Source organism: Aquarana catesbeiana, linkage group LG03, assembly GCF_042186555.1.
Source record: "Aquarana catesbeiana isolate 2022-GZ linkage group LG03, ASM4218655v1, whole genome shotgun sequence".
Lineage (NCBI taxonomy): Eukaryota > Metazoa > Chordata > Amphibia > Anura > Ranidae > Aquarana > Aquarana catesbeiana.
In genome coordinates, this window is record NC_133326.1 from 285,248,918 (window position 1) to 285,275,145 (window position 26,228).

Sequence of the window (26,228 nt, forward strand, 5' to 3'; positions counted from 1 at the left end):
CTAGGATTTTGTTGTCGGAATGTCCGAACAAAGTCCGACCGTGTGTACGGGGCATAAGGCTGCAAATGGGCATTGTTGACCCTCTTTTCCATTTACAATAGCTGTGCATTTCTCACCCTAGGCTTATATTCGAGTCAATACGTTTTCCCAGTTTTTTGTGGTAAAATTATATATATATAAGTATATATGGTATATACCCAGTCTCAAAGATTGTAGTACAATAACAGCAGCAATTCTCCGGCATAACATAAATACAGTAAGCAAAAATTGGAAACCATAGAATTGCGCTAAACATATGAAAATTGTATATAAAATAAGTGTGTTCTCATACACCGACCTATTATTAAATGGTCATAAAACCCATTGGGTGCAATCATATGAATGCTAAACAAAATTAAATGAAAAATTGACAAAACACCTATAGCACATAGTTCCAGAAGGACGGGTTGGTCTGTGTGCTACCGGCCGGCGCACCAGGCTTTAAGGCTTGTTTTCTGTTTTCTTATGTAAGTGCAATATTGTATTTTATTATTCAATAAACTATGAAGGTTTTACACTATGGAGCACTTAAATCTTTCCATGCCATGCACATCCATCCATGATTTTGAAATGACATGAAGAAAGTTTGATTGTCAGGAGTTTCGCTGGGTGTTTCTGGAGATCGCAACAATACCCCCAATCTATCAAGGATAGCTGATATACCTGATATGCTCTGGAAGGCTTTTCTATACACAGGCTTCCCTTGATCCTCTGTAGCGAGGGATCATGGGCTTCTGGTAAGCAGTAACCCCTTACTTACCGGTGGTGGATTTCTTCACTAGTTTTCCTTTTATTTTGAAGATTGCACCGTGTATGGATGGACTTTTACTGTTCACGGGTGATATTGCCGTGTAGGCTCTTTGGACACTATTTTTGGTTTATTAATTTATCATGAGACCACTTTTTGGACAATTTCACACAATATAGGTGTTTTGTGTTTTTCAAAGCCATTGTTACTAATTTTTAGAGACTCTTTAATGGTTGGCTTGGTACAACAAGACTGGCGCAAGGCCAATGTGGTGACTATATTTTAAAAGGGATCAAAGACTTTACCAAGTAAATACAGAGCAGTTAGTTTTACTTCTATAGTTGGGAAAATACTTGAGAGTTTAATAAAAAGACCACATAGAAGAGTTTTTGTTAGAAAACAATAATTTAAGCAATAGACAGCATCCTTTGAAGACCAAAGTTGTCAAACAAAGCTGCTTTTTTATGGCGAAGTAAGCACAAATTTAGATAAAGGACTGGTTGTGCATATAGTATACTTGGACTTTAAAAAAGCATTTGGTACAGTTCCCTAAAGTCTATAGATTTAGAAAATACTGATGGATTTGTAAATGGATAGAAAACTGGCTAAAAGAGAGCAGTAATTAATGATTCAAACTCTGAATGCTCTGAGGTTAATTTTGGTGTACCCCAAGGTTACTTACTTTTCAATTTATAAATAATACAGTGTTTGGGATTAAAAGTACCCTTTCTGTGTTAGTAGATGACACCAAGCTATGTACTGGAATTAGAATTTTTATAGGATGTCTCCAACCTACATGCAGACCTCAATGCACTATTTAATTTGTCAACTAGGTGGCAAATGAAATTGAATGTTGATAAATGCAAACTTGGCAACACAGAGGGCTAACTTCTTCCCTGACACAAGTATACTACAGAGGAAGACCAATGCTCTCGGTGTAGGAGCAGTGGGTGCTCTGCAGATGTTTGCAGTTGCCCTAGCTCTGACTCAGCATGGGTGTGTTAAACTGTCTGTAGATGGTTAAAAATGTGGCCAGTTCATTGGGGTCCAGCTGATATTCAATCCATCGATGGCCATTCCAAATTTGTTGTCAATCAGGAGTCCAGCTGTCAAAATACAATGGTACAGTGGGGGGGATTCCTCTGTCCACCTGGATTGTGTGGATGGAAGAGTCAACTCAATGGTCAGCCTTAAGCTGGCCATAGACGGGTCGAAATTCAGCTGGTTAAGCAGGAAGCACCTGCATTTCATTCTATCTATGTGCAGGCTGGTTGTACTGAAGTTGATCCATCAATCTACTTTAGTACGACCAGCCTGTTGTTTTTTTCCTATAAACACTGTCACTGGCTATAACTTTCAACAATGAGCATTGTATTCTGATGGCAGGGAAACCTCCCACTGTCAGAATACAATAGTACAGCAGGAGGGATTCCCCCATCAACAGTGTTAATTAGGCAATCAAGTGATTTTCTTTCTTTCAACTTGTGGTTAAAGGAAAGAAAATTTCATAGTGTATGGCAATCCTTATGCCCTGTACACACGATAGGATTTTCCGACAAGAAAACCGTGGATTTTTTGGCTCAAACTTGTCTTGCATACACACGGTCACACAATGTTCTATGGAGCATACACACGGTTGTACTTTCCGACAACAAGCTCACATCCAACATTTGTTGTTGAAAAATCCTATCGTGTGTACAGGGCATTCACTTCTGCGGAGAGACCACTGATTTTGAACAGATGGCAAGGATCCTTCTTTACAGAATGTTGGCAGGGGACAGGCTTCTCTACCCAGGCTGTGGTTATTTTCCAAAGAGCAAACTATAGACTTTGCAAACATTTTGTTTTGATGCACAAGCTGATTTTAAGTTAAATTGAAGTTGGGCTGAAAGGGTACATTTCTATTTTCTTAAGTGTACCTATACTCAAATTGAATTTAAAGCTATGTTAACAGTCTTACTAGGATTATTAAATGTAGTAAAAGAATGGCCGAAATACTGCCCTTTCTTAAGGAAATGTTACCCCATGCTTACAGCTGGACTACATAATATGCACTAAAGGAAACAATCATGCAGGCTGAACTCTCATTCTCACCTTCAGCAGAGATCACATGACCAAGAATATAGGCCTTCACATACATAAGCAGCACTAAAGGGAACCTGGAGAAGTATTTTCTCCAGAAAGGTGAGTATTTCAACCTTCTCATTCTTTATTTATGTATCTTAGAAATACATAAAAAGCATATTTTTTGTTGACATTTAAATATACTGTAGGTATGCATTACATTTTAGCTTATCAAACCTTAGTGAATTGGGTAATAGAAGTTAACATGGGTACATTGGCTTTCTGTAATAAGTACGCTATTTGCAATATATCTTGAACTTTACCTCTAACCATTTCAAACAGGAAGCAAGTTGTCGTACATATGAGTAGTGTTTTATAGTATATGAATAGTTTTTCAATTATTCAATTGTATTATAAGGAAAATTATTAATTGAATGACATAGCTTTGAATGGTAAGCCTATATCTTTCTATGAATTCAGACATGATTGCAGTTGCACCTGGTCTTAGCCTTGGGGCAGGCATGGTGGTACATGTCAAGTCTCTGAACTTTTTGCATATTTGTTTCGCTATAGGTTCATGTTTAGCTTGCTTTCAAGATTCAAATTAAAGTGGATAAAAAGCAATAGCTGTTCTTGAGGTTAGACACATATACACAGACACACACACACATTTTAATTACTCTACAAGTTCACTAGTCTACTGTATGAAATATGTTCTGTGTTCATATGCAAACATGATGTCATTCCATTTTACTTTCTTTGAATACGTGGACCAAGAGAAATGCCTCATGTTTGTCCTGGGAAAAGACATTCTGGGCCCAAAAGCTCATCTAAATCATATAAAAGAGACAGCCTTTCATTTGTTCCATTTATTTTTAACTCTGGGAAGTATGTTATATGCTTCCAATTTTGGATCATGTATTATTTGCTGAATTATTTGAGCTAGCAATGTTAGTGTCTCATAAAATGTGTGTTTACACTGATGAAGTATCTGTACACTTGCAATACTTGTATAATTCCATGCAGGATGTGGAATAAAACAGAAACAGACAATAAAATGCATTCCGCAGCACTGAAGTTTATTTAAAGTACTGCCTAATATTTTTTTCTTTAGGTTACTGACTAATGTGACCTAGGTCAACAACTCTGTTATTTAGCTACATATAGAAAGCTTGGCAGAAATGTGCTGTGCCAGCCACCCCTTTTTCTGAAAGTTTGGTATACTATAAGTTTGTTAAAGAAGAAAAAATTCCTTCTTCCCCAAACTGCAGGATTACAGGAGGCAAACAAATAGCACTTAAAAGTACAATACAGATAAGTAAGAAAAGTGAAAGAAAAGGCTGATAAAATCCTGGCTAAAGACGTTGGAGACATTACCATATGATCTAATGTGGGTGTCAGCCTGGATTGTGTTCATTGAAGGAAACTGTATTCTCTAACAGTGCTTGGGAATAGGAGCAGGAGGGTTTTCACCAAGTGACAGTCGCTCAGCACTGGGTCTACCCCCTCCTCCTCTGCACACCTGTAAGATCCTTTTGTCTGGACTGAATATTTAAATTACATCTCTACTTTGAAAGTTCTTCTTGCAAATCCCAGGATTACAAGGTATGATTTAAATTAAATCTGAATGTTGGACATTAATGATAAAACTTTATTGAGCTTTAACAGAAAAAGATAGGAATCATTGTAAACTCTCAGCTGTTGTTTTCTCAGTTCTAATCATTTTTAAAGTTATGATATATAGGGGAATGCAAATATTTCCATTAATTATTGTTGTTCATTTGATTCATTTGCAAAGTTAAATTCTAAAATCTGAAGTATAGATTAAGTGCTATAGATTAGTTTGCAGGCATGCCACAATGAGTGTAAAGCATTTTGTAGTCTTAGAGACACGTGGAAGAATATCCCAGACATTGCTATGATTTAGAGTAGTTAAACATTCACCATCAATGACATAGAAGAGCTATATTTCTTTGTTAATATCCTGTGTAATGTCTTCCAGACCAGTTAATACAGCAATACACACTGGACTTTCAGTATTGTAAACTACAATAGTGTCCTCAAATGTAATTGTCAGTTGTACATAACTTAATTGTGTAAATACAATGCATTTAACTCATAAGAAGGGTAATTTTGCTGGGCTGTGGTTTGTTGGAATGTTGTTATTTGACATGTTAAAATCTTGTAACATAATGAATGACATGAAAAACATACTCATGCAGCATTCTTACTATTTTATGCTTTCATGTGCATTTAAACAGAAATACTGACACAGAGTTTAAAATAATTTTCCAGATTGAAACATGAGTTGCAGTCTATGTTAATTACTTAAATATGTACCTTAAAATAGTCATGAATGTTCAGAAAGTTAAGCATATGATGTATTCCTGTATTACTAATTGCAGTAAAATGAAATGTAGCACTACCACATTGTGGACTACTAAGTTCCCTTGCATTTGGAACTATGTGTGCACATAGGATGTGATACTGAAATATCAAGTAAGTGTATAACAAGAATCATCCCGCCCCCTTGAGCCATGTTTTAGAACCATTCAGCCATTTTACTATTAATATGTGTATATATGCACATAAATCACAAACTACAATATGTTAGTTTTTATTTTGCTTATAAGTAACTATATTTATATCAGATACTGGAACAATTTACATGATATTACTAGCAATCTGTAAGTTATCATTGCAAAAGTAGGACAGCTATCATTATTTAATGTGCTGTTCCGCATCCAAGAACAACCAATCACAGGTCAGCTTTAAAAAAACAGACTGCAATACACTTCTAAAAGAAGTAATCTGATTGGGTACGGTTCATCACTGGACCTTGCTATGTGTTTTACAAAATAAGTGCATATTTGTGTTTTAGGAACACATTCCTCCCATGTCCCATACATGTTTACTAAAGAAAGGAAGAAAATGTATTGGTGATGCATTCAATTCAGCCCTTAGTACATTATAATTTTAAGCAAGCATGACCGTAATCAGGCTTAAACTTTTTACCTAAAAAATGGTATTGTTGGAAAGTCCAAGTTATTTTCCAGAGATTTGGCAAGCTAGACCTTTCCAGTTTATCCAGTGCTTTTATACTAAAACGTTCCGTAACTCAATCGTACTATTTTAAAACATATGTGTGTCATAGCTTTTAAATGAACTGCAGACTTTAGGCCTCAGAATGCCATACTTCTAAGTAACATTTTTTAAAAATATAATAAACATATGTTTATTATAAGGTACATCAAAATAAAGAAAAATTGATTTCTGATAATGTTTCTGGGGGAAAATGTAGAACACTGCCACATTGACAGTTTTAAGTAATGTTGAAACTAAATACTGTATTTTGCTGAGTGAACCAATAGGTTTTTCTTTTTTGTTCTTGTTATTTTGCCTGATTAATAGTTTATTAGCTTTGCTAGGTAACAAACCCTCTTGAAACTAAATATCTTATCTGTTTCCAGCTTGCCATAGGCAAATGAATATATTTTGATCACTGATTGCTCAGAGGAAAGGAAGTGGTAAAAGTACTTCCTGTTTATCTAAGACTAGGAGCTAGTGCTAATACATGCAATCTGCCTTCAGTAGATTCCACGTGATCATCCTGGAATTGTCACTGCAATAATCATTGGGATGAAATGGAAATTGCATTTTCTGGCTATAGCTCAATAAATAATTCTATACAAAATGTATAAATTAATGTTCTATGATATAATAAAAGATAATATAATAATATTATAGACATAACTTCAAGTTTTTGTTCTGTATAAAAGAAAAAGGAAGGAATTATTCAATGTTATCTTAGAATCTTATATATCTGAATACTAATTTAGATTAGCATACTAGAATTAAGATTTAAACACATGAAAAGATTTTATCTATCCTAGTTTTTTTTTCTTTAAGTCTAATACGTTTTTCTGCACAATGAGGCTTACTTCTGCTATTCTCAAATGAAAACAAAATATAATATAATATACTATACAGTAATATGGATTCTTCAGCTGCTAACATGGTAATTGATTCAAAAATTAGACAGACATTGATACATTACCATTCATGACATAACTTGCTCCTATTTCCAAGGTTAACAGTTCTTTAAAAAACTGCATGTTTGAAATTTGAAACACTTATCTACATAGGTCACATACCTAATGCTAGGGCAGGAGAAAAGAGAAAATGATGTGACAGACCCATTAAATAGTTACTCAATGATGAAGGCTGTCAGTCTTACTTTACATCCTGTCACACTGCTTAAAGCTTAAAAAGATAACTTGTGTCTTATCTTATGCTATTCATATAAGATTTATCTCAGAATCATAATTATATCTTGGTTACGTTAATTGCAATCCATGATCCCTTGTTAAGGTCTAGTCAAGTTAATATTCAAGGCGCAAATTTTATTTTTCAAATCACCGGGGAAGTTAATGCTATTTAAGTTACAAAGCTTTTATTGCAGATTGTAAGAAAAAAAAATATTATAGAACAATAGGATTATTGTGAACATTATCAATTAACTGAGCTAAATTACATTTGAAAATAGGTGGGCTTAGATTTTAAGATTCTTGTCAGACATATGCCCACATGCACAACTTTTAGGTACACCTACAGCACCAAAGTTATCCTGGGAAACAAAGCTATGAAATGGGGCAGCTCATTCCACTCAACTTTTTCTCACAAATTATTTGTTCTTTTCATTGATTGTTATCATTGGAATGTCTCAGTAGATATTACTATGGTTAAAATCCATTACATTTTTTCATAGCGATGGGTACCTGAATGGCATACTGATAACATGTAGAAATCAATGTATACTAAAGTTTCTGATGATTGTGATGAGTAAATAAAAGTAAAATACATCTTTAAAGGCATTTTAAAGGCCCATATATTATAACTTTTGGATCACAAAGACTAAACCAGTGTTTCTCAACCTTTTTTCAGTCAAAGCACCCTTTAAATTATAAACAATCTCAAGGCACCCCATTCTAAAATGCAAAAAACTATTCCAATAGCGTTACATAACGCAGCAACATCCACACACCTAGGACACCCAATGTTAGAGGTGAAATATTCTTCCAAAGCAAATACACTTTTTTCACACTGGTACTGACTAGTATTCCAATGATTTTCTTCTCCCTCAATTTCTTTCCATCAGTCAGCTAATGTCACCCTAGCACTGAGGGAGAGGGGCAAAGGTGGGTCAAACAAGGATGCTGTGGCGGCAACAGACATCCTCCTTATCAACTAATGACATCATTGGTTGTTAGGATGCCAGTGTCTAGAAAGTCGTAATGGTGCATAATGAAAACCATTGGCTTTGTGTAACTAAAAGGCAGGCTTCATCCACCTCCTGGCTTGTATAAGATTTTTGATCCATTTTTAGGTATTTTGCCAGAGCACCCCTGAAGAAACCTTAAGGCACCCCAGGATGTCTGTGCACCCTGGTTGAAAAAGGCTATACTAAACAATTAGATTTAAGCTACACTGAGATTAGGATCCATCCCTCTATGCCTGCCTCTGGCACTTGGAGGCTGCACAAAAACAAAGGATGAATAAAGGCAATCTTTCATTGACTGCAAATATAATGTGCTACTTTATTTAATAAAACAGTTCAAAGAGGAGTACCGTATAAAAACCCATAGAACCAAATAGGAAATGAGAAATGTTTAATCATTACAGCAGACCACAGACATTTGATTTAGTCATAGTCTAACAATATTTCCAGTACATGGGTGAAACTTAAACACTTCAATATAGGGCAGTTATACACCCTTCCTGCCCAGACCAATTTTCAGCTTTCAGCACTCTCACACTATGAATGACAATTACTCAGTCAGCAACACTGTACCCAAACAAAATTTGTATCATTTTTTTCACACAAATAGAGCTTTGTTTTGGTGGTATTTAATCACCTCTGGGTTTTTTTTTATTTCGGGATATAAGTAGAAAAGAGCGAAAATTTTGAAAAAAAAAACACTTTTTTTTAGTTTCTATGGTAAAAATTTGCAAAAAAAGTCATTTTTGTTCATAAATTTGGGCCAAAATTTATACTGCTACATATCTTTGGTAAAAATAACCCAAATTAGTGTATATTATTTGGTCGGTGTGAAAGTTATAGAGTCTAAAAGCAAATCATTAAAAATTGATCAAACCTGATGTACTGACGGCTCATCTCTTGAGGCCCTGAAATGTTAGGACAGTACAAATACCCCCCAAATGACCCCTTTTTGGAAAGTAGACAGTCCAATGTATTTAGTAAGAGGCATGGTAAGTTTTTTTGAAGTATTTTTTTCCCACAATTCTTGGGAAAATTAAGAATTTTTTTTTTTTTCACAAAATTGTCATAATAACAAATTATTTCTCATACACGGCATATGCATAGACCAATTACACCCCAAAAAACATTTTGCTACTCTTCCTGAGTATAGGGATACCACATGTGTGAGACTTTTTCACAGCCTGGCCACATACAGAGGCTCAACATGCAGGGAGCACCATCAGGTGTTCTAGGAGCATAAATTGCACATCTAATTTCATTCCTACCTATCACACTTTTGAAGGTCCTGGAGCACCAGGACAATGGAATTAACCATAAAATGACCCCATTTTGGAAAGCAAACACCCCAATGTATAATCTATGAGGCATTATGAGTCTTTTGAACTTGTCATTTTTTTCCACAAGTTTTTGGAAAATGTGGAAAGAAAATGAAAACGCATTTTTTCTTAAACAAAGTTGTCCGTTTATAAGATATTTTCAACACATAACATAAATGACACCCCAAAATACATTCTGCTACTCCTCCTGAGTATGGCGATACCACATGTGTGAGACTTTTACACAGCCTGGCCACATAGAGAGGTCCAACATGCAGGGAGCACCATTAGGTGTTCTAGGAGCATAAATTACACATTTTGTTTCCTGACTACCTATCACACTTTTGAAGGTCCTGGAGCACCAGGACAATGGAAACACCCCAACGTCTATTCTATGAGGCATGGGCTGGTGACAGGTACTCGGATACTCTCGTGTGCTGGTGATAGGTACTCAGGTACTCTGATGGGCTGGTGACAGGTGCACGGGTACTCTGATAGGCTGGTGACAGGTACTCGGGTACTCTGATGGGCTGGTGTAAGGTATTCAAGTACTTTTATAGGCTAGTGACAGGTACTCGGGTGCTCTGATGGGCTGGTGACAGGTACTCGGGTACTTTGATGGGCTGGTGACAGGTACTTTGATGGGCTGGTGACAGGTACTCGGGTACTCTGATGGGCTGGTGACAGGTACTCTGGTACTTTGATGGGCTGGTGACAGGTACTCGGGTACTTTGATGGGTTGGTGACAGGTACTCGGGTACTCTGATGAGCTGGAGATAGGTACTTGGGTACTCTGATGGGCTGGTGACAGGTACTCGGATACCCTGATGGACTGGTGACAGGTACTCAGGTACTTTGATGGCCTGGTGACAGGTACTCGAGTACTCTAATGAGTTGGTGACAGGTACTCGGGTACGTTGATGGGCTGGTGACAGGTACTTGTGTACTCTGAAGGGCTGGTGACAGGTGCTCAGGTACTCTGGGCTGGTGACAGGTACTTGGGTACTTTGATGGGCTGGTGACAGGTACTCGGGTATTCCGATGGGCTGGTGACAGGTGCTTAGGTACTCTGTTGAGCTGGAAATAGATACTCGGGTACTCTGATATGCTGGTCACAGGTACACGGGTACTCTGATGGGCTGGTGACAGGTACTCAGGTACTCTGATAAACTGGAGATAGGTACTTGGGTACTCTGATGGGCTGGTGACAGGTACTCGGGTACTTTGATGGGCTGGTGACAGGTACTCGGGTACTTTTATGGGCTGGTAAAAGGTACTCTGGGGCTGGTGACAGGTACTCTGATGAGCTGTGACAGGTATTCTGGGGCTGGTGATAGGTACTCTTTATTTGGGGGGCCAATCGGGCACCGTACTTTACTATAGCCAGGTCTCCTCCTCACACACTGAGGAGGAGAACCCGGAAACGGCACTACAGCCATTTGTTCACATTTGTGACCGGCTGTGTTTGGACAAAGCCGGTCACATGGTAAAGAGCCAATATCATTGGCTCTTTACCCTGATAGGGGATGGGCTGTGTCCGAGGGATATGCCTTATTCCTGATCGCCGGGCTCCGTGCCTCTGGGGGTGCGCACGAGTGGCGATCTTGAGCACAATACATGTGACCGGCTGTGATTGGACACAGCCGGTCACGTGGTAAAGAGACAATTTATTGGCTCTTTATCCTGATCGGGAATGGGCTGTGTCCGAGGGACATGCCTCATCCCCAATCGCCGTGCTGCGTGCCTTCGGGGGCGCTATGAGTGGCGATCATGAACAGAATAAATGTGACCGGCTGTGATTGGACACAGCCGGTCACTTTGTAAAGAGCCAATATCATTGGCTCTTTATCCTGATCGGGGATGGTCTGTGTCCAAGTCACGTGCCTCATCCCCGATCGCCGTGCTGTGGGCCCCCGAGGGCCCGCTGGAACAGTGAGAACCGGAGGACGTCATATGACGTTCACCCAGGATGGTAGTGTGTTCATGCTGGTGGCATTTGTCTATGGCCCGGTATGGAAGTGGTTAAAAGCAAAGCTGGGATTGTAGTCATTCCAGATCATGTGTCTGACCTGGGGCTCAGCCTTTCCTAATACCTGGTATTGATGCATGATTTCATTAGGCAGTAATTTATATGAACAGTTAATGAAAAACAATAATGACTGAGCATGAACATATGAATATGTAGTAATTATTTGTGTAATTATTGTAACTGTGCAGGCTTACGAGTGCATTTTATTTGCCTTATTGTTTGCTTTATTTACTTTATCTGGGTCAGACTCAGCTTGAGTCAGGGGTAGAGGTCTCCTAAAGTCTGACATGTGTTGTCCTGCCAACTTCCTGACCTCACTCTACTACAAGCCCCTGGGTGTGCAATGCATAACAGTGTCAAATCATAGATCACTGTAATTGTTCTCATTCCTTTTAGCAACAGGGTTCTGTTAATTGATAATGTTATCTTTCTACCTAAAAAGCCTAAAAAAACATGGAACATGTGTAACACTACTTAGTTTACTTTGCTTTTCTGTTATTGATCATAGTCTTAGGGGATGGATACAGATGTAAGTTTATTTTCATTAAAGTTTGGGATCTACCAAGAAGTACACAATGCCAAAATGACCCACAGTCCTATTATCATTTTAAAACATATAAAACCAAAAGCCTAACCCGGACCTTCCATCTGAATAGCAGGATCATGTGTGATCAGGGCTTACCATTGGATGGGGCTCAGTCTTGAAATCAGAGAAGTCATTTCCTTGGTAACAGGGTAATTGTGGATTGGAAATACAGGCATACCCCACTTTTAAGTACACAATGGGGTTTATTTACTAAAGCTGGAAAGTGCAAAATCAGGCTCACTTCTGCATAGAAACCAATGAGCTTCTAACCTCGGCTTTTTCAATTAAGCTTGGGTAATAAAACCTGGAAGCTCATTGGTTTCTATGCAGAACTGAGCCTGATTTTGCACTTTCTAACTTTAGTAAATAAACCCCAATGTGTACTTAAATGTGGGGTATGCCTGTATTTCCTAACTAATGAAGGTCTTTGAGTTTTAAATGTTTAATAAAGCTGATAGGTTTACTTTAATACTCTGGCTTATTTGCATTTGGTACAAATGAGATAAAAGAAAATTATCTGATTACCCGAGCCACTTGCCGACGGCCGCACGCCGATGAACATCCCTTTTTTGAGGACGGATATCGTTGTTATGGCAACGGCTAGCTGCCATAACGCCGGTATCCCTGTTTTCAGCCAGCAGTCGGCTACAAGATAAAAGTAGTCTCTGCAGCGGATTCACCACGAGATCACCTTTATCGGTGGCGGGAGAGGGGCCCCCCTCCCGCCACGGTCTGGTGCCCTCCGCCGCTTACCGGAGCCGTCGGCAGCGGCGGAGGCGATCGCGTCCATTCCCTAGCTGTGCATGGAGACGAGTGAGGGGAAGAGGGCCCCCACCTGTCTCCATGACACTGCAGGGCCGAAGCGACGTCAAAACGTCACTTCTGCCCATACGTCTTAAAGCCACATTTTTTCAATGTTATTTTTTCAAATTACATTTTTTTTTTATTGCATTTAAGTCAAAATATGAGATCTGAGGACTTTTTGACCCCAGATCTCATATTTAAGAGGACCTGTCATGCTTTTTTCTATTACAAGGAATGTTTACATTCCTTGCAATAGGAATAAAAGTGACCCAAATTTTTTTTTTAAAAAAAACAGTGTAAAAATAAATAAAATCAAATAAAATAAATACGAAAACATTTTTTTTAAAAATGCCTCGTCCCGACAAGCTCGCGCGCAGAAGCGAACGCATACATGAATAGCGCCCGCATATGAAAACGGTGGTCAAACCACACATATGAGGTATCGCTAGAGCGAGAGTAATAATTCTAGCCCTAGACCTCCTCTGTAACACAAAACATGCAACCTGTAGAATTTTTTAAACGTCGCCTACGGAGATTTTTTAGGGTAAAAGTTTGACGCCATTCCAAGGAGCGGGCGCAATTTTGAAGTGTGACATTTTGGGTATCAATTTACTCGGCGTAACATTATCTTTCACAATATAAAAAAGAATTGGGCTAAAATTACTGTTGTCTTTTTTTTTCTAAAAAAAAGTGCGCTTGTAAGACTGCTGCGCAAATACGGTGTGAAAAAAGTATTGCAATGACTGCCATTTTATTCTCTAGGGTGTTAGAAAAAAATATATATAATGTTTGGGGGTTCTAAGTAATTTTCTAGCAAAAAAAACTGTTTTAAACATGTAAACACCTAAATTCCAAAACGAGGCTGGTCTTTAAGTGGCTAGATATCCTATGCAAACGCTCCAAAAATACAGATACATAAAGTCCCTTCTTCAAGAGTTAGATAACAATCCCATCTTTAATTTCCTTTTAAAGATGCACTTATATATGTACTTATGGAGGCTAGTTCTTCCTTGTATAGATTTTTTGAAGATAAATAATATATGCTCTGATTGAGCTAAACGCATTTTGAAGTAGCACAATCTGTTTTTCTACTTTCTGTTGTCAAGTCAGGTTCTATTTTTTTAAATAGTTGTACAGAGTTGGCAAATTGTGATACTCGTAGTGGATTTACAATCATGCTATAAAACCAATTTCGATACATCCAGATTTGGAGACATCATGGTACTTCTTCTACGCAGTGAATTGGTACACCTACAACTGCTCTTATGTTTAATAAAAAATTATTAAAGCCCAACTGAATTCTTAGTTTAAATGAACTAAATAAATTCTAGGTGCCTCAAGAGAAAAGAGGTCCAACACACCACCTACTAAGTCAGAGCCAGAGCCCTGACTCAGCAGAACACAGCAGAGGATAAACTTGCTGATTGCAGAGCTATAAATCTGACTCAGTAAAGGGCTTGCTAGACCATTGCAGAGAGGACACTTCTTTCCTACAAGGAGCAAGGGTCTCACTCTGCAGCTGCTAGTAGAAAATATACTTTTTTATACGTACTATGGCTTATTTAGGCAGAAAATTAACTGTAAATATAGAATAGCTTCGTTTTGATGCACCTGAAATTAATTTAGCTAATTTAAACTGATAGTTCAATTGGACATTAAAGTTAATCTCAAAGAAGAAAAATATTTTTGACAGGCTATGTCAAAGTAAATTACCTCTAATGATAGGTTTCCCATGTGTGGATGGTCTTGCATTAGGTAAAACTAAAAGTTTCATTCACCCCAGACATTACTGTAAGCACTACATTTCTGGAGCCGAAACAGTTCTGACTCTAGTACAGTGGGTTGTTCACTCTCTAACTTTTTCTCCCCTTCTCCATTTTGTGTATTCTTTTTCACAGAATACAAGGTGTTCTGTCAATGGGCAGGAGGGGAGGAGGGGAGGAGGGGTGAATGAATGTCACAATCCTCCCTTGTCCAATCACAGAATGCCTTGTATTCTGTGAAATGAGTACAAGATTTTTGTGAATGCATGAGGAGAAGGTGCAAGAACTAATAACCCTTTGTTCTTCACTGTATGAGAGCCAGAGCTGTACGTCTCAGTGCCAGAAGTTTGGTGCTTACAGTAGTGTCCGTGATGAATAAAACAAATAGTTTTACCTAAGGCAGCAACATCCACACATGGGGACACCTATCTATGAAGGCAATTTATTTTTACATAGAAAATGTCCAAAAATATTTTTTCTCAATGTTCATCTTTAAGCTTCTTTAAGAAAAAAAATGTCTGAAAGGCCAGTGTATGTGTTACCCATAACAGCAATTCATAAGTCCTTTTATTTTCTAAGTATAAAATTATAGAAGAAATTTGGATGGTTGGTAACAATAAACAATATGTTACTTCTGAATGTAAATGTAATTGCCATTCTAGTTAAAGGAAACCTATAGTGAGGAAGTTTTGTGTTGCTTCCACTGCTTTCCAGACTGTCATTATGGTCTGATTGCTTATTTTTTTTCCAAGTCTCTGATGTGGAGCAAGAATAAAGAGTAGAAATATTAGATCATTGGTGTGCTTTTTCCAGGTTAGTGTCTCAAAGTAGCGAAACCTGAGACTGCCAGGCAAGTGGCATTTTGAGAAGGAGGTCAGCAGTGGTGGCCTCGGCGCTCTCAGTACGAAGGTTCTTGACTGGTCAATCTAGTCTGTTTTACAATTGTATCCTGCCAGCACTATGTAAGATTAAAATGCTTCTTAAAAATACAAATTTGCCTTGTCCTTTCAAGTACTAATACATGTTTCTTACAGGTTACATTACAGTGACAGTGCTAAATGATCTGACATTATGAGGGCAGCTATCATTCTCACTTTGTTTGTCACATTCTGCTACTCCAAGCCCTTCCACCAAAGAGGCATATTTGATTTTATGCTTGAAGATGATGGCTCTGGTATAGATGTCAAAGAAGATTTAGAACCAGTTGGACCTGTGTGCCCATTCCGCTGTCAATGCCACCTCCGTGTTGTCCAATGCTCCGATATTGGTAAGTTCTTTCACTACACTTTAAGGATTATTATTAAGAAATGGTTGAATCCAGTACTGCATTATTGGACCACCCACCGATATCCCCCCCACTATCCATAGGATATAATTATTTGTTGAAGTAGGCGCATAGGGAAATGGTTCAATGAAGAAATTAAGATTTTTAGCAACACAATGCATTTAAAATGCATGAGGCAGGGTTGAGAGTAAGGAATCTGTATAGGAATCAGTGGTGAATCCTTGATAAAATGAAATACTAATGACTGCCTTAGGTGTGTGTGGGAAACTCTGGGTTCCTGCATTTTCTACCTGTTATCGGAGTCACAGAATCTCTTTAGGTGTCTACCTGTACAAACTCATATCATTGCTGTGTTTCAAAGTTTCATTACTACTGTTAGGAGCTTCTCTCATGCTCCTTCACCATAGGCCTAGGTCTCCTTTCAGCTTGCCCCTCGGCCACTCTCTCACTCAAGGTCCAAGCCAAGGCCCATTGTTTGCTGGGTAACAGTATCTAATGATCAGGCACAGCACATGCATTGGACTGAGTTTGTCATTGTTAGGGAAAGGGTGAGCTTCATCTGCCTAGTCTCCTCTAATCTGATTGGCTAGCAGAACTGTGGCACTCTATTTAAACATCGCAAGCCAAGGACTCTTAGATTGCAAAAGGTTTATCTACAGTAAACTTTGTTCCTTTGTGTCTGATGCCTTTGCCTGTTCCTGGGTTGCACTTATTATCTGAGACTTAACCCTGATATCTGCTTGATTATGTTTACTGTTTGTCACCTGCCTTGACCTTTGGCTGTTTGTAAATTATGCTTACTGTCTGCTGCCTGCTCTGACCTCTGCCTTTTTCTTGATTATGTCTATTGTCTGCCCTCACCTCTACCTTTGCATTAATTACGTTTATTATCTGCAACCTTCCCTGACCTCTGCCTGTTTCTATATTTCGCCTATTGTCTGAAACCTGCTCTGACTTCTGCCTATCCCTGAATTATGCTACTATCTTCTGCCAGACTTAAAGTGGTTGTATACCACTCACAGTGCCAGAGCCACGAACTTGGAAGAAACGCCGAGGGGAAAATTTCAGCTCCCTCGGCGGTGACCGGGATGCGATGCGGATGCTTCGTTCTAAGGTAAGTATTTCATAATGAGCTAGTATGCGGTGCATACTAGCTCATTATGTCTTTGCCTTATAGATTTTTTTTTCTGCGGGTATACAACCGCTTTAATCTACATCTGCCTCTGAATTTTACTACTGGTACTCTCCTGCCTGACTCTCCTGAGGACAACAGATACTCTTTGCAATATCCTTGCTCTGTCTTTTGTAGCACTTAGCCAGCATTCATAGCATTGTCGAGTAAGTCCTGGAGACATCCAATTCTCCGTAGGCCTGCTTGTCTTAAAGTGGATGTAAACATGATTCATGAAATTTGACCTAAGCTCATATATCTGCAGTGTTTTCCTATCTCTCTCCAAAGCCCCAAGTCTCATGTCTTTCTGCTGCTCCATTATTCTGTTATCAGCATGATAACTTCTGACAAGTTCTCCGACAACCGAGATAAAACCAGCCTAAAATTTGTGTTTGGGTAGGTGCTATAAATAGATTAGCACATAGCTGGTCTATTCACAGCACAGGTCTGCACATTCCTTCCTTCCTCTGCTTATGTGGAGGGGGGGGTGCGCCTTTCCTCTAATCAGCTGTCACACAGTGTATGCCAAGAATCCACACCCAGCGCTGAACAGGAAGAAAAAAATTCTAACATGATGCGCACTTTATAAAGAATTAGGGTGACTACATTTCCAAACTGCCATTCAGGGACACACCCCCCCCCGCACAAAAAAGATGGTTTTTGACACTTTTTTTTGCCAATTTTTGGGGAAGACGGAGGGGGACAGCAGCAGGACGGCGGAGGACACGGAGGAAGAACGGAGGAGGACAGCAGTAGAACGGAGGGGGACACAGAGGAAGAACGGAGGGGGACAGCAGGACGGAGGGGGACAGCAGCAGAACGAAGGGGGACATGGAGGAAGAACAGAGGGGGACAGCAGGATGGAGGGAGACACGGAGGAAGAACGGAGGGGGACAGCAGCAGAACTAAGGGGGACATGGAGGAATAACGGAGGGGGACAGCAGGATGGAGGGGGACACGGAGGAAGAACGGAGGGGGACAGCAGCAGAACGGAGGGGGACACGGAGGAAGAACAGAGGGGGACAGCAGAACGGAGGGGGACATGGAGGAAGAACGGTGGGGGACAGCAGCAGAACAGAGGGGGACACGGAGGAAGAACGGAGGGGGACAGCAGCAGAACAGAGGGGGACACGGAGGAAGAACGGAGGGGGACAGCAGCAGAACGGAGGGGGACACGGAGGAAGAACGGAGGGGGACAGCAGAATGGAGGGGGACACGGAGGAAGAACGGAGGGGGACAGCAGCAGAACAGAGGGGGTCACGGAGGAAGAACGGAGGGGGACAGCAGAACGGAGGGGGACACGGAGGAAGAACGGAGGGGGAAAGCAGCATAACGGAGGGGGACACGGAGAAAAGATGGAGGGGGAGAGCAGCAGATCTGAGGGGGAGTGGGGGGGACAGCAGCAGATCTGAGGGGGGTGGAGGACAGCAGCAGAACGGAGGGGGAGCATGCATTGCTCACTTTAACAAAGAAGTGTAAGTTACACTAACCTGGAAGTTTGTCTGGCGGGCGGCGAATTCACGGACCTCGTGGGCGGGAGGGAGGGAGGACTCGGACGGCACAGGAGAGAAGTTGAAGTCGGGCAGCTCTGAGTCGGGCTGCGCTGCTGGCAATGTGCTGCTGCACTGGCTGACGGCTGCTGGAGTAGTCAGCGGCCCCGGGACTGGTACTGACTGGGCACATCTGAGCTGACTGGGCAGGGCACAGGCTAGTAAGTCAGTGTGGCTGCCTGGGCCAGGCTGGCAGCTGCTCTCTCTGTCACTCGGAGGCGCGCTGCTCAGCCTTAGCCCGTAGGGTGCCCACTGCGCTGACTGCCCATGTGACAGACGGTGTCAGCTGACGTCACTGGTTGCTAGACGAGGGGCGGGCGGCCCTAGCCTAGCAACCAGTTAGGCATATGATGTGTGTCATGTGTTACTCACAGTTATAATGATTATAAGGGTGGCGAGTCAGACTGGTGCCGGCGGTGTGTTTTTTTTTTTATTCCGGGACACTGTATTGTCCCGGAATGAAGGTGCCCGGGACAAGGGACAAAAATCTAAAATAAGGGACAATCCCGGGCAATCCGGGACATGTGGGCACCCTATAAAGAATATAGCAAGCTGGAGACAGGAGATATACAAGTAAAACGTATGTAGGGAGATTTGTTTCATCTCTGTGTATCATCTGAGGATGTTCACTTCAATGGGTATTTGTGAGGGTTTACATCCACTTTAAGCAAAGGTGAAAATGAAAGCTGGAGCTAAATTTGCAGTAGTATCTAACCTCTGGTACTATGGTGAGTATTACAATTGCTCTATAATGTATAGAACTACAAGGAGCATGTGGTATTAACTGGAAAAATTCTGCAGTGCTCAAGAAAGTTGCTTAGAAACACAGTCAGTGAGCATTATCTATGTTTATAAAAAGTCTGTTCCCATTTGAACGAATATTCAGAAAGAATTAAAATTGACCAGATGATTGTAATGTATGAAAAAACAAATGTTGGAAGAATAAGGTATAACGCCATGCCTGCATGCATGATTTGTTACCCATGGTATCTAAGAAAAAGGTTCAGTTTATTGTTATGCTTCTGCAACAGACATGCTTTAATTTCCCATGAAATGTTTTACTTTGGAAATGAGCTGATGTTGAAATTGGAGCTTTTGAAGGTTTTATTTTGGTAATATTGTTCAATTTTTCCATAACGATATTCTGGTCAAAAAGATTTTTGGAAAAATAACCAGCAGAAAATGAAAACTATGAAATACAATACAAATGTTAACTGTTCCATCTTGTTTCTTGCTTTGAATAAATGTAGTCGGATTCTTACACAAGTCGTAATAAATAAAGATAAGATGGTGCTGTATAACAAATTCAAACAACATTTCACATTGTCATTCCGTTTTTGAACAAATGGTGTAATCTGCCAATGTCTATGATGGAAAAAAGTATGTGTACCTTTGGGGTAACTGAACGCAGGTATTCCATGAGATGAAATAAGCATTAAAGGTGATCAATGGATGGGATAGAGGTGTGGTTTGTAAATTACATGACCAATATAAATGCCCACAATATTTTTTGGCTGTCGGACTCTAATCTTAACAGAAATGTGTAAATTATGGACTTCTTTCATCCTTAGAGATGGTTGTCTTCAGATTTGTCTTCATAATATTTTTTATAATACCATTATACCTTTGTATAACAGTACTACTTGTTGGGAAAATGACCTTTTTTAATATGGGAGTGGGAGACTTTTACTGGTAGTTGATGGGAGATTCAGAATCAGACAAAATAAGAATGTTTGTTAATTACGATTTGTTATGATGAAGTTACAAAACCCAGGAAGTCAGCACAGCACAGGGATGGTGGGAGCCCCTCATAATGATAAATTCATCATAACAAACATTCGTAATTGTTACGAAAAGTTAACAAACCTAAAAGTTAAAAACCCAGGAAGTCAGCACAGCACAGGGATGGTAGGAGCCCCTCATAATGATAAATTCATCATAACGAACATTCGTAATTGTTACGAAAAGTTAACAAACCTAAAAGTTAAAACACTAGGAAGTCAGCACAGCACAGGGATGGTGGGAGCCCCTCATAATGATAAATTCAGCATAACGAACATTCATAATTGTTACGAAAAGTTAACAAACCTAACGAAAATTCGTATTTCGTACGAATCCGAATTGAATTTCGGACACAAATTACGAAATACGAATTAACGGCTAATACGAAATGGAACGGAACGAAACGAAACAAATTTATTGACAGCGCACATGTCTAGGCATTACATGTCAATTGATTGAGCAGGCGGTGCATAGGAACACCTGGGGTTGATTTAATAAAGGCCAATAGAATGTTCACTTTCCAAGTAAAGGTGCACTGTCCCCAGAGCTGAACTTCTTCGCGCTGGCGCCTCCCGACCCTTTAAGAAGCTATGATGCAGCTTGCGTGCTCTTAGCACAACTCTAGTGACAGCAATTCATGCAAATATGGAGGCTCTCAGCGCCAAGCACCAGGTTTAAAGAGGCTGCATATTTGCGTGTGGCGGGCACCAAGGGGTTAATGAATGTAGTGAAGCTCTTTCATCTTCCGATCATGTGCAAGCAAAAATGCATCTTTTTAAATTTTCTTTGCACGTGATTGGGTATTCTTTGCAAAGTGAACCTTTGTCACATTCGATAAGCTCTGGGAAAATTCCCTTGCAGAATTCCCTTGCACAGCACAACTTAACTTGCAAAGTGAACAGTGTATTTGCCTTAGTAAATCAATTTGACATAGCACATTTATGCTCTCTCTATGTGTGCTGTAATCATTCACATCAGTAATTTGCAATGTATGCCAGTCTCAGAAGTCTCTATTGGCATATAAAAACAATCGACAGCCTCCTGCAACATGGCAGCTTCTATGTAACATATAAATAGTTAAAGTGTATGTATAGCTAAAACTTTTTTGTTTTAGAAAGATTAGGGTAGGGTTATGCCGCATACACACGACCGGACTTTCCGGCAGAAAAGGTGAGACGGAATCATTCCATCGGACATTCCGATCGTGTGTGGGCTTCATCGGACTTTTTTTTTTTTCGAAAATTCTGACGGACCTAGAAATAGAACATGTTTTAAATCTTTCTGACGGAATCAATTCCTATCGGGAAAACCATTCGTCTGTATGCTATTCCGACGGCCCAAAAACGATGCAAGGGTAGCTATTGACTACTGGCTATTGAACTTCCTTTTTCTAGTCCCGTCGTACGTCATCTTGTTCTAATTGATCGGTGTGATCATGTGTAGGCAAATCCGTTTCAGCGGAACTCCGTCAAAAAAAAGTCATAGTTCGTTCCGACGGAAAAAACGGTTGTGTGTACGCGGCATTAGAAACACAGCCTGTCCGAATGGCCTTGGTGGAAAGGTCAGCAGTATTCTACTGGTAATTTCCTTTGGATATGGGATTAGCAATGGTAGTACTCATGCCCTGCACCATCACCAGCCGTATGCTGTTATCGGGGGGTTGAGTAGAAAGTTGAAAGAAATTCTACATGAAAATGTGCCACCTCTGCCAACTTTGCCACCCTAGTAGCTAATGTAGAAATACTGTATGTAGAAACCCTGATAGGACAGTGTCTCATGACACTGTTCCATGACACCTCTGGTAATTGTAACCAAATTGTTCTTGGTAGCAGTTCTGCAACCAGGTGCATGCCCACTTTCCTTTTTTTAAATATGTAGTATGAGTATCTGCAGTGGGTTGTCATGTGGTACTATCTTTTGCATATGTCATCAAGTCCTGTAACTTTTTTTTAATTTGGTTCACAATCCAAGGCTGTCAGGATTTTAGTAGCGTCAAATACCAAAATCAAAAAGAAAGGACCATAAACTATTGTGATGGTAATGGTAAAGTTTTAAATAGCTATAACATTTAACTAATTTATATTCACCTGTAAGTGACTGCCTATGCTAAACCCAGTTAGCTAGAATGCCTTTTTAAACACTTTACCTGACAATTGCACATTTCCACATAGTTTTAGTGACAAGTCTAAACTTACATTTAAATGCCTTATCAGATTACACAAAAATGGAAATAAAATATTTTACACTTGAATCAAAATAGTATTTCATGGGTTATGACACTTTACTTTTGTTGTTACATGTTTCAATTTCCATGACTTCATCTATGCTACATATCGTTTTTTCATAGAATTGTCCCACTGAGACTTTTTAATTTAAACTGTCTGATGTTCTTTTGGCATTTAGGGTGAAAATGAGAAATCTGTTCTCCAGAGCTCTTGGATTCACATTCCATCTTTAAGCTTAATTTGGAAACACTTTTGCTATAAGAGTCATAAAACGGTCAACTCCCACTCTATTCATTTCATGTCCAATGTGCTGAGGTGAACAATTTACTGGGAAGGAGAAAGAAAAGAGAGTTTAGAAAGAGAATTGCGTTTTCTGGTTTATAAAAGCACTCCGAGAAGGAGAATTAAAATAGAGAATACTAGGTATATTTTAAGAAAGCCTCCTAACTTCAGACAATAACAAAAAAAAATAATGTTTTATACCGAACTGTTAGCTTTGTATACCCAATAGTTTTTCAACCATTGATACTTGTAAACAAAAGAGTACTTCCATTGTGGTAAAGACATTTGTTTTTAAAAGTAGATATAAACCCTTCATAATTAATAGTTCAAATAATTGTTGCTGTCCCTCTAAGTGGAAATACACCAATAAAAAAATGAATTAAGCTATATTATCATCTCTATTAATCACAGCACAAGTATAATGACAGACATTTAACCCTTTTGCCGCCACTGATGTAAGCATTATGTCTGTAGAAGCACATATTTGTAAATTGGCTCCTGGATGCTATAGCAGATATATATATATATATATATATAGTTATACTTTATAACAGGGATATGCAATTAGCGGACCTCCAGCTGTTGCAGAACTACAAGTCCCATGAGGCATAGCAAGACTCCGACAGCCACAAGCATGACACCCAGAGGCAGAGGCATGATGGGACTTGTAGTTTTGTAACAGCTGGAGGAATAATTGCATATTCCTGCTCTATAACCAACTGTTGTCTCTCTAGTGGAAGTGATTCACGCAGCTGTTGTTAATCCACTCACTCACTTTCACCTTTGCTGGAAAATGGCCTTAATGAAATGAATGCTAGCCTAGTGGGGGGAATTTATCAGCGCTGGAGCAGACAGAATCTCAAGCAGCTGTGCACGCAACCAATAGCCCCTAACTTCAGCTTATTCAGCTAGGCTTTAAAAATGAAAAATGTAAGCTGATTGGCTCCCACACACAACTGCTACAGGTTCTCCTGCTCCTGTTTTAATAAATTCCCCTTACTGTTCGTTAACGCAACGCCTGAGGGGTGTTAGCAGCCTTAAAATGGAAATAAACTCAGCTAAAAAAAATCCTAAATGTGCCACCATGAGGAAAATATCTTGATGTGCTAGTATGCACCACAATTATAGCACATTATGATAGACCTACCTGTCAAGGAAAGCCCTCCAGTGCTGTATAATCAGCGCTCCAGCGCTTCCATCTTTTCCCGGTCTTCCTCCTGGATTCATGCTGTTTAACCTCTTGAATAGCTGGACCACAATGACATCACTCCCACACATGTGCATGGGAGTCACTTCATCGCAGCACACAGTGGTTGCCTTAAATTTACTCTAAAACCTTTAGGATCTATTCTGTCAATAAAACGCTATCTGTCAGTGATTTTTTTTTTATAGAGTTCGATTCCACGTGAATCAGGTCCAACAGGGATAATTAGCAGGCATCATTAGTAACTACTGTTTTTTTTTTAAGAATGTAAATATTAACTGCAGCACAACTTTTTTTTGTTGCTAAATTGTTTAGAACTTCTGTCAGGTTTTAATTGCGCTCTGAAACCCTACTGTGGAATATTTCTCCGCACTTCATGTTCCAGTTAGAATGGTCACTGAAAGACAAATAGATATGAGATATCTCTCTAATGTAAACATAGGGTGTAACGAGCCCCTTGCTTGCTCGGTTCCACTCTCCCGACACTCCTCTGCTGCTATAGAATCAGATTGCAGATCGCAACATCTGATTGTTCGGTCAAGACATGACCTTTAGGCCAGACTGGCCGTCTTGTAGCTCAGAAAACCCAATCAAGCTGTTGAACTCTGTAAACAACATCTTTTTTTTTCTCAACAAAGTGGATACGAAGACCTGGGAATTCTTGTAAATTTGTATCAAGAGCTGCGCCTTTTGGTTGAATATAAAAATATTAATATGTAGCATTTCATGTTGACCCAATTACACAAAAATAACAAAAAAAACAATAGCTTGAAAAACTGTAGAACCAGGAAACATACTATGACAAGCACAATAATTATTAAACATTTCATTTTCTTTCAGGACTGGATCAAGTGCCGAAAAACATTCCTCCTGATACAACTCTACTTGATTTGCAGAACAACAAAATCACAGAAATTAAAGATGATGATTTTAAAAACCTCAAACAGCTTCATGTGAGATTATTTTATTATTATTTATTAAAGCCTAAAAGATAAAGCAGTTAATGCTCTGAATAGGAGATACGCTTAGAATGAACAGTCTGCATGTAATATGATATAGGCTATGTTCACACTGATCCGACACGAAAGTCGTATGAACGGGATCCGACTTTGATCCAACCAGGCCAGGTCCTTTGAGACTGATATAAATCTTGAAGGGAGAACCCCACAGCAAAATGTAAAAGTAAAACGGCGCGGGGTCCCCCCCATAGCAAAATCCATAACAGACCCTTATCCGAGCGTGCAGCCCAGCAGGTCAGAAAAGTAGAGGGTTAGCGAGCCACCCCCGGACTATAACAGGCTCTACGCCCCTCACCCCAAAGCACCTTGTCCCCAAGGGCCTCTTCCCGACAACCCTGGTCAGTGATTGGGGGGTCTGAGAGCAGGGGGTTTATCAGAATCTGGAAGCCCCCTTTAACAAGGGGACCCCCAGTTTCCAACCCCCATGTGAATGAGTAGGGGGTACCTGTCAGGGCTGGGCTCAGCCCTTCCTTCTCAGAGCAGACTTCTCAGCTGTCGGTTAATTGCCAGCTCTAATCTTTCCACAGTGACTCACCTGGTTATGATATCCTGCTCATCAGTCCTGCTGGCTACTTAAGCTATTCAGTCCAGATCCTCTCTGCCTTCGCCTGGTCAACATATCAGAGACTCACTCCTGTGTACCTGTGAAAGACTTTCTTGGATGACATCACTTCTGATTCCTGATCCTGCTTGCTGTTCCACTATGCTGATTCTCCAGTTTCCAGATTTCCTGGCTTGTCCTGAAGTACGCTGATCCCTGCCTCCCTGGTGTCCTGGCTTGTTTGACTATTCCTTCCGGTTACCGAACTCTGGCTTTGTTGGACTACCATTGCTCTGTTTTTACTGCACTTCTGTCTCGGTCTGATTCATGGTTTCTGACAGTAGGCGAAGGCCATAAATTCAGAAGTTGCAGTTAATCCACTAGTTGGTAATATTTTTTCCAGATTGGATGAGCAGGATCATGGCATGGATCAGTTTGCCATGGCGTTACAGATGCTCCTGAATCACACGGCTCACCTGGAATTTCCCACTGTGGCTGCTCCGGTACAACCTGTGTTGCAGGCCGTCCCTGCTGCTGCT

The 26,228-nt window shown here is 39.9% G+C and overlaps 1 protein-coding gene across 1 annotated transcript in view; it reads left to right on the forward strand.

Annotated features, from left to right (window-relative positions):
* Window positions 1-4,081: 4,081 nt before the first annotated feature.
* Window positions 4,082-26,228, forward strand: part of DCN (decorin) — a 59,036-nt gene continuing 36,889 nt past the window's right edge. Inside the window, exons 1-3 of the mRNA XM_073620187.1 lie at window positions 4,082-4,456; window positions 15,665-15,897; window positions 24,970-25,082. Coding sequence (XP_073476288.1) covers window positions 15,702-15,897; window positions 24,970-25,082 — 309 coding nt within the window. The 5' untranslated portion in view covers window positions 4,082-4,456; window positions 15,665-15,701. The remainder of the gene's footprint in view (window positions 4,457-15,664; window positions 15,898-24,969; window positions 25,083-26,228) is intronic.